This window comes from Anabrus simplex, chromosome 5, assembly GCF_040414725.1.
Source record: "Anabrus simplex isolate iqAnaSimp1 chromosome 5, ASM4041472v1, whole genome shotgun sequence".
Classification (NCBI taxonomy): domain Eukaryota; kingdom Metazoa; phylum Arthropoda; class Insecta; order Orthoptera; family Tettigoniidae; genus Anabrus; species Anabrus simplex.
Window position 1 is genome coordinate 306,623,621 of NC_090269.1, and position 12,543 is coordinate 306,636,163.

At 37.3% G+C, this 12,543-nt stretch overlaps 1 protein-coding gene across 4 annotated transcripts in view; it reads right to left on the reverse strand.

The window, feature by feature from the left end:
• Positions 1-5,334: 5,334 nt before the first annotated feature.
• Positions 5,335-12,543, reverse strand: part of LOC136874023 (proton-coupled amino acid transporter-like protein pathetic) — a 435,495-nt gene continuing 428,286 nt past the window's right edge. For all 4 annotated transcript variants that reach the window (XM_067147500.2, XM_067147502.2, XM_067147505.2 and 1 more), the window contains one exon: positions 5,335-9,300. In XM_067147500.2, coding sequence (XP_067003601.2) covers positions 9,056-9,300 — 245 coding nt within the window. In that variant the 3' untranslated portion in view covers positions 5,335-9,055. The remainder of the gene's footprint in view (positions 9,301-12,543) is intronic.

The window sequence follows — 12,543 nt, forward strand, 5'->3', positions numbered from 1 at the left end:
ACATTAACATGGACATGCTGAGTTTTTGAACTGACTCAGATGCAATCATGCATGTCCATAATCAAGAAAAAAATTGAACGTCAAAACTGTGTCGAACATTTTCATCAAAGCAAAGCAAAGTCATCTCCGTACAGGCCATGAAGGCCCTTGGAGGGGTGGAAGGTAAAGGTTTCCACTACCTCGGCGCTTGATGGGGTAGAGTGGTTAGCTCTACGCCCGACCGCCTTCGCCCCCAGGAACTAACCTGGTATTCATTTTTGGTGTAGGCTGAGGGCCATATGCACCTACAGTTTCATCAAAAGATCGACTATTCGTAGGAACACCCTATTTTCGAGTGAGAGTTAGAAATCCGACGAAGATTTTAAATTTTGTACTAACGACTTAAGACTTTCAGTTTCTCTTTTATTATTAGACTAATAATAAATGCCACATTTGTGGCAATTTACTTTTTTTTAAAACAAGTTTGGTGTCATTCTACGAGAAAACTTGACTGTTATCAATATCCACATTTTAGAGACAAAATTTGTATTTCTTTAGCTTCCATCATTTTAATTCAAATGTAAAATTACATTTAAAATCTCGTACTGTTCCATTATTAAAACTCGCGTTTACCTTTTGTGTGGACTTACGTGGATTTTTGTTTGTACTTACTCATTATTGTTGCTAATGAAACAACAGTTTGTTTTCCATCAAGTAGGCCTATTACTCATTCAAAACCGCCTAAAACTGCATTTCCATGAGGGTTAAATTTCGAAATTTTCTGTGGCCTTCCCCACTTTTGGACTGTGAGTTACTACAATTTGATTTACGTCGCACCGATACAGATAGGCGTTATGGCAACGATGGGCTAGGAGTGGGAAGGAAGCGACCGTGGACTTAATTAAAGTACTTCCATAGCATTTGCCTGGTGCCCTTCTGGGCTGTGGACATAATGGTTCGAACCCACTACCGCCCGAATGCAAGCTGATGGCTACGTGACACAAACCGCGCAGCCACTTGCTCGGTTGGACTGTGAGTTGGAGCACTCCCACTAATTTTCAAAACCCGGCGTCCTTGTCCAGTTTTACTACCGGACGACTTCCCTGACATCAAACCTGTCACGGAGAGTTGCTATTGCGTGTTCCTGTGATGGTTGGTAGTGTGATTATTTGTTGTGTGTAAATGAAGATATGTACTGAGAGGAACACAAACCTCCAGTCACCGAGCTAAAGTTCGGCTCCATGGCTAAATAGTTAGCGTGCTGGCCTTTGGTCACAGAGGTCCCGGGTTCGATTCCCGGCACGGTCGAGAATTTTAACCATAATTGGTTAATTCCCCTGGCACGGGGACTGGGTGTATGTGTCGTCTTCATCATCGTTTCATCCTCATCACGACGCGCAGATCGGGAGTCAAATCAAAAGACCTGCACCTGGCGAGCCGAATTCCTCGGACACCTCCCAGCACTAAAAGCCATACGCCATTTCATTACCGAGCTAAAGGAATTCACCAGAAGTCGTTAAAACTTGATTCACTTTGAAACTCGTACATTTACTGTCAGTTAAAGATGATATTGGAATAGTTGGAATAGTGCTGTAGGAGGAAATATAGAAAAAAACTCAAACAAGTCTCATCTGAAAATCGCCTACGGAAAAAGCAACATTTAATTAAGCCTCTTTGGAAAAAGTATATGCACTTCCTGGGCCTGTGCTGTGGGACTCCTTCAACTGCTTCATCTAACAATATCCGCAGGTTGTCCTGCCTTCTTTCTGAGCTTATTGGGTTTTAATCTTGCATTATATTAAATACTAGCAGAAGTACCCGTTCTTCGTACGGGTTATCAGAAACTGGCTATAGTTACTCATACTATCGGTGTGACTGACTTCATTAGATATTTATATCACTGTTGTATTTACTTAAGTACGTATAAATTATTTGTCATGTTTGGAATTATTGTGTATCTTCTTCTTTTCTTCATTGGGACCTCTAAATATTAGTTAATAATTAGCGTCGACCTCTAAGATCTTTTGCTACCATGTTTATCCTTCATTCCCACCTACATATACCTGCTCCCTTCACAAAGCTGCAGTTTTAGTGTAAGTACACTTCCGCTAGATAGTACCACAAATATAAATATTATTGAATGTATTTGTTTGATCCGACATTTCGTAACTATTACAAATGATCAAGGAAATACGCGATGCATAAAAGAAACTACTATAATTATCAAGAATTATAATTCTCAAGGCTTGTCACTCATGTCGCACATCATATAATGAATCAGAGTATAAATGTTGAGAAGTTTTTTCAAGTCGTGGGCGCACCATCTTGACAATTGTGTACAGTATATAGGTTGTTTTCATGGTTACAATGATCGTAAAAGTGGACCAAAATATCGGCACTAATAACATCAGTGATACTACTATTCCATGATTTGATAGAAAATAGTTTGAACTATAGGTAACAGACTCCGCAAAATGCTGAAACCTAATCCAGTACGTAAAAACTGAGGTCCGTCGGCAACCGCTGGTCGCTGTACTACGGAGATCTCCGGGGCTATTACTTTTATACTTCACTCCCTCTCCATCCCCGCCCAAAGGAGTGCTATGAGCGTCTTACACACATTGCGCGCTCTTCTCTCATTAATAAATTAATCAACTGTTTGGTTACTGAGGTTAGGATGGATAGTGACGACGATTTTTTTGCACTCTTCATCCAGTGAAGAAGAGGAGGTACTATTTTTCGCAAAAAGAGAAAGAAATGAAAATTATTTAGGTGACGGTAATTAAACATCTTTCTTTATTTATTTACGTATTGTGTTACGTTAGGCCTTTTATTTATGAAGGCACGAAAGCTACCAGGCGAAACAAAATATAATTGAAATACGATGTGTTTTTCAGAAGAAACTGTTCCTCAGTATAATGAAAATTAGTTTTTCGAGCATTTCCGCATTAGGCGAGGAGTTGCTCAAGATATTACAAATCGATATGAAAGAAGTAAGCATCATAAAAGACATTACGGGCAATATGGGAAAATATCGGCATTACACCAGGTTAGTATAGTAATTGCGTTACTCCTATTCCTTGGAGTTCACGAACGAGAATCCATTCCAACACAACCCAACCATATATCAATCCCGGAACCGATACGAAGTCACCGCATGCGTTTAGAGCGGTATGTGGATGCGGCCATGTACTGACAGCAAACTGCGTGTTGGAAAGAACCTAATATATATTTTTGTCCTGGTTTACTCAAATGTCTCCCGTTTAGTTTGTTACTAAGAAGTTAGCGAGACATGTGTTATAATGTAATGGAAATTGTTCTTACCGTCACAGCAGATGTTGCGTTTCAGCCAGTCACAGCAATGATCACGTCTTGACGAGGAGCAAGTGTGGAGAGAAAGCATGACCGTTCCAGAGCAGTGGAGAATGGAACTCCAATACTAAGAGGAATGCCATCATAATGACTGCTTTTCTATTAGAACAACGTGATGCTGTGAAAGTAAAGTAGCTGAGTAACAGCAAGAAACTTGAACTTATTGTCAGTAACAAGTGAGTTTAGTTTTACGCGACAGTAGACGTCGTAATATTTGTTATGGACCATCATGTTTTACGTACAGTCCGAACCACTGGACGTAACCTTTGACATGAAACATCATTTAATTTAGGGTCGGTGGTATTCGGAATAAAATAGATGTGACGCTGTTCATGTAATGCAAAAGGCATCTATAGCTCAACAAGCATTACACAAGCGGGAATGATTTGTGAATTGCTGTAATGTAGAAAACTGCGAACACAATAAGTGACCGCGATAGCTGAGGCAATGCGTATGTCGTCGTCACATGATGACTGCCCAGTTAAGGCGTGTTTTGGCAGTCGAAAGTCAGTGGTAGTTTGGCATTGATATGTCACGCAGAGATATTTCAGGAGTACTTTGATTTGTCTTGACGAGATCTATCAGAAAACATCAGACAATTTAAAACTGGACTATAAGTTTTAAAAAAATACGTAAAGTTTGGTGGTGGACAATTTACGAATTTTGATGCATTGTAAAAAAGTCCAAATAAATTACTAGAAAGCGAGTATAAGCCCAAAGCTGGAATCTACGGCTAAAACGAAGTTTCTATAGGTTGGAATAAACATAGTCAAGGTAATACGTAACAAATGCATTGATTTTAGAATGAAGAAACGAAGACGAATGCAAAACTAAGGTTCATACTATTGAAGCAAGTGGTTCACACATGAAAGAAATCATTTCGTGCTCATTCATGGAATTAATTGCTAGATTATATCATAGAGCAAAATCAATCAGAACAAACCATGCAAGGTGTAAATTCTGGCTTCACAAGTGGGGAAAATCTGAAGACCCATTCTGCGACTGTGATAATGTGCCTCAGACCATCCAGCACGTTGTTATGGACTGCCCAAAAAGAAGATTCAGTGGATCCATTAAAGAATTACATAGTGCCTCTACAGAAGCAGTGGACTGGCTGAAAAGTCTGGACATTAAGTTTTAAATGCTGACTTGTAAATCACATACTTATTTAAGAAATATGTATTTATATGTACTTATAATGTATCCCTGTTTTGCCATACGAAATGATAATAATAATAATCATAGAGCAAAATTCAGCTATAAAGTACCCACAGCATCATTACTGATATGTTTATAGCGTGTCTTCTGGTATTGGGTAGATTAAATTTGTTACTTTCAGTAAACTGTGACAGACTCAAGCTTGGTTTTGTCTATATGAAAGTGAGTGAGTTATGCTATGCAGTCAGTCCCAGTTGTGAATGGTGTGAAAATGTCGCTGATAGTGTCGATTGGTGCGAGCATTTCATTGGGTTTGTAACAACTTCAGGCGTGATGTTGAAAGCAACGGGAAACTACATCACTCCTCATTTCTATAGTATGACTTTCAGTGACGTCTAGGTCGTCCATGACAGCTGATGGCAAAGGTGCTGAGGACCAAACCAGCCTGAATACGTAGCAAACACAACGTAATACTATGTTCACTAGGGATTCTTTTAACATTTTATTATATATTTACGAAAATAAGTAATTTTCTTTGACATTGTGGCTCCCATTTCAAGCAGAATATGAAAAATTATCCCTTGATGTGGAGCAAAGTCACTTTAGTTCACGGTAACTCATTTTGTAAATAGATGTACTGCTTCGTGATTTTGACCTCACATTTTATACAGAAATGAGGAGTCATTGAGGGAAAAGAATCATTACTTACATCGTCGGCTTACCAACTTTTCGCAGTAAGCCGACGATATTTACTCTATCATACTGACCTCATTCAGTGTTACTCTCCCAAAATTATACAGTACATTAAATTAATAAAATACAAAAGACTGAAAATATCGCATTTATTGTACTAGAAATACATGTGTTAACAAGTTATCGATTCCTCAGCATAGAAGTGAAACATCTCTGAAAAATTCACTTTCAGATATCTCGTCGAAATACCCTAACATTTCTGAGCCATCGAAAAAGGGAATATTGAATATGCATTAGAGCATGTAAAAATATTGCAAATGCTGTAAGGGGCACATAAATGAAATATAATAACATTAGAATTGCCAAAAGTCTGTTTCTTGTGATGGGATGGTTCGAGAACACAAAACATATTATTCGTAAGGATAACGCAAAAAAAAAACACACATGAAAAGAACATATGATTATCCGAAATTAATCACAAATATTTCTGAAATATTTTCAGCTCTGAATGGAGGTTATTTTAATGAAACCTAAAAATGATAAAAATAAAGGTAGTTCCCTACGAATAAAATTCTACGTATTGTCTTAATTACTATTTGATTAATGGTTAAATTTATTAATTGTATAAAGGTATGGCAGTGGGTTATTTCTCTAGTTCTTATATGAGCTACTTTCAGTTATACGTTTAAACATCTCACTAGTAAACTGAGGAATCAATACGTGGACATGATCACTGAAAGACTCTGTATACAACACTAATGATGTTAATTCCAAAAGTAAAAAAAGATCAACTTTAGGAGCGTTATTTCTTACTCACTAATCGATACTGAACCAAATTATGACAATCTCACGACAAATATTTCAATATTGACGGCAGATTCCTCTTCTTATCATCAACATGGTGAGTGTTGCAGGAAATGTATCCTGATCAACACAAAATATAAGAGATCACTCCTGAATGAAATTCAAGAGAACTCACTTCATTTTAAAAAGGTTTCAATTGATGCAATTGACACACATCAGTTTTATTTCAGACACATATGGCAAATCTCTTACTTCACGTATTGAAAATAGGACCACTTTCACTTTATATTAGCGAAGTATTATTAAATGCAGTACCATTTTTAACGAGGAGTGTCGAGCTTTAACAATATTAATATCTACAGTACTTACAAAATATCGAACTTAATATCACTATTAATAAGGTCTGTATTACTAATTGATCACAGATCACATCATGTTTGTTCACAGCATGATTCTAAGGCAGAGTTTTAAATACATAACACAAATAAGAAATAATGAGATAATCAAAGATATGAATAGTTTCTGTTTGTTGGCTCAAGCAGTTCAGAAATTCGCCGAAGACTTGCTCTTGGAAGAACAGCATTCGAAGGTCTGGGTAATGTCTTCAAGTATTCAGACGTATCTTTGCATACTAAAGTCATAATGCTTAAGGCATTAGTCTTTCCCATGGCTACGTATGGTTGTGAAATCTAGACCATAAGGAAGCAAGATAGGAAGCATATCGAAGGATTTGAGCTCCTGTGTATGAGAAGGATACTGGGTATCCCTTGGAGAGCCAAAAAGACAAATGCATGGGTCATTCGAAATATCAAACCAGATCGGTATCTTGAGGCATCCATCACAAGATTACAGCTGTAATATTTTGGACACATTATGGGACGCTCTGATTCATTGGAAAATACTATCATTCTTGGGAAGGTGGAAGGGTCTCGGAGACGAGAGCGGTCGGCATTGAGATGGATAGACTCCATCAAATCTAACATGAATATGTCACTGAAGGATCTGAATTACAGTATATGGCTGAAGACAGAAACATATGGACCATCCATGCAGTCGACAGGAGAGGACGTCGACATGAAGACACCTGATCACCATCATCAATATTAAGACACCTGATCACCATCATCAATATGAAGACACCTGATCTCCATCATCAATATGAAGACACCTGATCACCTTCATCAATATGAAGACACCTGATCACCATCATCAATATGAAGAAATACGTTTTGAGAAAGACAAATACAGTAGAAGCTAAACTAAATTATTTTATTTCTTGTTCTGCTTTCAAATGAACAAATGACCTTCTCTTAGCTGATTGGAAGAGGGTAAAAACGGCAAGAGACTGATATTTTAAGAACTTGTCATGAAAAATTGCCAGCCGTTCTCAGGAGCGGGCAAAGAAAATTGCTCAAATACAAGTCTACAGCTGAAGCAACTAGGCTTGGAATGTTGAACTTTTGAAATGACTGGCCAAAACAAAAGGAAATTATCTTCTTCTTAGACATAATTTGTCAACACTATACTGCATACAGGGTGTATCTGAACCCCACCGGCAATCTTTCGGAGGTTGTTCAGGGACACCTTCTGCGTATATTGGTGTAAGGGACACAACGAAAATGCTTTAATTCCAAGACTACTATTCTGGAAGTATATTTCAATTATAATTAAAGTGAATCATTTTAAAATCAAAGATTTGAGCTTTGTCAATTTCATTCATTTGTTATTTAACGTACGGCTTCCAGTTCCGGGAATATTGTGTGCTCTTGAAATATAACAATCGTTTTAAGGGTGCTACTTTGTTACACTTGTCTATGAGGAATTAGCGTGGGTACATGAGCACGAATTTACTTTGAAACAAAATATTTCCTTTGAGAAAATCCCCTTCTCACTCAAAAGGTTTTTGTCAGTGTAAACGTTGGTGTAGGCAAAATCTCCCCTAACCTACCCCATGACACTACAACCCTGAAGGACCTTGGCCTACCAAGCGACCGCTGCTCAGCCCGAAGGCCTGCAGATTACGAAGTGTCGTGTGGTCAGCACGACGAATCCATTCGGCCGTTATTCTTGACTTTCTAGACCGAGAAAATCTCCCCTTTGCCACTGATTTATTAACTGAAATTATGAACAGTACTACAAATGAAGTCGAATTTATACCGTCCCACTGTATTTGTACTTATTATTAAATTTACATATTATGTATTTTGAATAATAATAATGTTATTTGCTTTACGTTCCACTAACTATTTTTACAGTTTTCGGAGACGCCGAGGTGCCGGAATTTAGTCCCGCAGGAGTTTTCATTAAATCTACCGACACGAGGCTCACGTATTTGAGCACCTTCAGATACCACTGCACTGAGCCAGGATCGAGCCAGGATCGAGTTGGGGTCAGAAGGCCAGCGCCTCAACCGTCTGATCCACTCAGCCGGGCATGTATTTTTGTGTGTACAGTTAACAGCGTAGCGAAATTGTGTAAAATTGACAATAAATTGTACAGCAATGAACTGTGTTATTAATGCTCTTAAGGAATTTTCCCGATTATCCGGCTTCGGTCATCCGAATCGGACCTGGTCCCATTTGAGCCGGAAAAACAGAGTTCTACTGCACTCAATGACTGCAGCAACCGAACCAGTTACCAATCACAGAAAAACAAACCTAGTTTTATTTGTCAAAGAATCATGCTGTGTTGTCGAAAATGTATTTATCATTGAATATATTTCACTTCAATGTAGCAAATAAAAATCCTCTAAATCCAAGCAGATCTGATGATTCTATTTCGCTCAGATTTCTCAAATTCAACTGCCCACTCCTTGGACATGGTTGAATATCTCTTTGATTTAGGCGGCGCTATTCTCTTCTTATCTGAAGGCTAGATCTCCATGAAGCGCCTTTTCGTAGCGCCTCCAGAGATGAGGTAGACAAACTGGCGGTATTGTTCAACGAAATAGCTGCGCTTAGCCTAAATAAAGCATACAGTAGTTCATGAACTTGCACAAATCTGGCAAGATTTCACGCAGGTACACACAAACGAAATAGTTCTACGACGATCATATAAAGGCATTAATGATAGCCTCTATACTGTAGAATGTGCCGGTGACAGCCCCAGCGATGCCCACCACGAAGATGAAGATGTCCTTCCAGAGGATCCACTTGCAGCGACCCAGGCCCGTCGTTTCCCACCGCAACACAACGTCGATGATGGCAGGGAACAGCAACGCCAGCGCACACGAGCTGAAAGCGCCGACCAGCGAGATAAATAGTCCAAGCTTCGGGATCGCCTCTGCCAAAATGACTGGAATAATAATTAATAATAATAATAATAATAATAATAATAATAATAATAATAATAATAATAATAATACATTTTACTGACAATCTTATCTCGAAGTTTAATTAATTATTTTTATTTTGCTCCTGGTAGCTACAATCCTGATGATGTAAAACATACGAGATCCTCGCATTAAATAATATGGTAGCATAAAATTGGCTATAATTATATTATATAGGATATATAACATAGAAATCAACTAAATGTCTCGTCATTTCGGTGGTGTAAGAACAAAACCCGAAAATAATAGAATATAATGTTCTTTCTTAACTATGCACTCAGGTATTTACAGAAGACTGCCCTCCTATGACTATGATGATTATACTGTAAATGTGATATTGGTGATAACGATGATGATGATGATGCTGTCGATAAAGACCGAAACAATAACTAAAACCGTGAGCATCGCAATGAAAGGACAGCACAGTGGCCTATTACCTTGAACGAAAAACAATTCATCCCTATCAGCGTACAGTCTGCAAGCCACTGAGAATGTTATAATCTGGTATTGACAATTGTGTACAGGGATTTTATTGAATATTTTTATTCGCGTTTCGTTTTTGGTGTCTATGAAAACCAAGAATAGTTAGTACAACGTCAGACTAATGACAACTGAAAAATACTTCTACACCGAGAAATTCTTCCCTAACACTTTCACCGGATTTCAAAAGCTACAACACACGAAATATATTTTTGAACAGCTCGTCTATAAGCTACCAGTCTTGAAATTCACGAATCTGATCACTTAGAACTATATATTTGCCTTCTCTTACACTTAACTACATTCACAATACTTGTCTGCAGATTAAGCAGAGTAACATTGTGCTAATACTCACGGTCTCACTCTCATTTATAAAGGAATTAAAATAGTACACAATACATTAACCAATATGTAATAATATTGCTCACACACCTACACACCGACATAAAATAAATGCATATATTACACAACTATCAACTAGGTCTACATATACCACAGAAACACAGTCTATCACCATTCACACACTCAACTGTACAGTACACACGTCAGTCGGTAGCTTTCAACAGGTAATCTCGGCGAGATCTCTTGAATTTAGTTACTGAATCACTGTCTCTGACACAGACTGGTACGGAATTCCAAAGTCTGGAACCGGTCACAGTTGAAGAATCGTTATACGAGCTGTATATACGTAGATATAATGAAAAAAAAAACACAATTTATCTAGGAGCGAAGCAAGTCTGCTCTTTTTCAGTGTCTAAATAGAACAGGCGGAAAAGGATCTCAAAGGAGAACGTGGAAGAGGAATCACAATTCAAGGAGAGGAAATCAAAACCCTGAGATTTGCCGATGATATTATTTGATTTGAGTTTGCAGACGATGTAGAGTAATTACTGAATGGAATTTTGAGATTGAGTAAAAGATAAATCCAGAATAAGAGCATCCGAACGAAGTTAGGTGATGCAGAAACATTAGATCACATGTCTCACAGCAAGTGGATGAATATGGTTAGTTGTATATTAGAAGTTATTTATGTAACGGCCCGGAAATTGATGTTTTATGTTACTAGTGAGGGAATTTCCAAACGAGTAACGTAAACTTATTTAAATGGCTGTTGCATGCAATATTTTATTTCGTACTATATTGAATGTATTTATTTTAAATTAAATATTTAGTTGTAAATAATTTCGACAAGTCACGATGCAAATCATCCATGTCTGTTACATACAGTGAGTTTTTACTTTGTTTTATGTGTGTATTGCTATCAAAGATATGAAAGGATATGAAAGGTGTATACATGGAGTTATGTGGTGATAAAACATCAAAATGAATGTTATTTGAAGCAGTGAACAGTCCACTATGCTGCTAGAGTCGTAAACATGATCTCCCGCTTCTGATTTAATGAAGGTAATACGAAATTTATGATATACTGTGATATGTACGATATTCATCTCTAGAAAATGGATTAACCTACACATTATTCAACATGGTGATGGTGGCAGATTACTTGAGCCAGGAATGCAAAGGCGAAATGTTTAGTGTAGATGGGTACAAACCCATAGTGATGCAATCAGGCGGAGAAACAAATCGACAAGGTTAAGTTTAGTATTCAATTATTCGTAATCTCTCTGACTATCCATTTTTGCACGAGTGTTAAGAGGAGTATTACAAACTATCCACTTCATGTACGTATCGATATGACAATCTAACAATCAAAGAAATATTTATCCACCTAATCCATACTTGTATTTGCCTTTGACAATTTTATAAAATTATTAATAGTACATGTTTCGATTGCTTTGCAGTCATCATCAACTATATTTACATAAGCGTAGGTGTAAATAAGGTAAAAGTGTCCACAATTTAATAATTTCTCATGGGAAACTTAAAAAAATTTGTCTGTTGAGGGGGAGGGGGGATAGTGGCGGTGAGGGGGCGGTTGGAAAGGGGGGGGGGGAGAATGTTTAAAAAGTGATTAATAACTTGTTCTTAACTAAAATATTGTTAAATTCTCTTCTTCCAATAAGATGTTACAAACGTCTTTAAGTGTCTTTTTTAGCTTCTGTTCGGAAGCGTAGCCTATTTGAAAAACACTAATTAACTTTTCACTAACTAACTACTTAAAATGTTATTGGAGTGTAATTAAAACATATTCTTAACTAAAATATTAATGAAAACATATGCCAGCTTCCATTCGAGGAATTATGATCTTCTTTTTAAGCCCCATTCATATTGTGCTTGTAGGCTTGTGGAAAAAGCTGATTAATATGCTTTTATTATTGACAAAGGTAGATTCTTAGAATGCCCACGACACAGTAAAGAAATGAGGCAGATTAACAATCAATCAATCAATCAATCAATCAATCAATCAATCAATCAATCAATCAATCAATAAATCAATCAATCAATCAATCAATCAATCAATCAATCAATCAATCATTCAATCAATCAATCAATCAATCAATCGCCACTGATGTGCATTTACGGCTGTCACCCAGGTGGCAGATTCCCTATCTGCTGTTTTCCTAATCTTTTCTTAAATAATTGCAAAGAATTTGTAAATTTATTGAACGTCTCCCTTGGTAAGTTATTCCAATCCCTAACTCCCCTTCCTATAAACGAATATTTCCCCCAGAATTTGTCCCCTCTTGAATTCCATCTTTACCTTCATATTGTGATCTTTCCTGCTTTTAAAGACACCACTCAAACTTATTCGTCTACTGATGTCA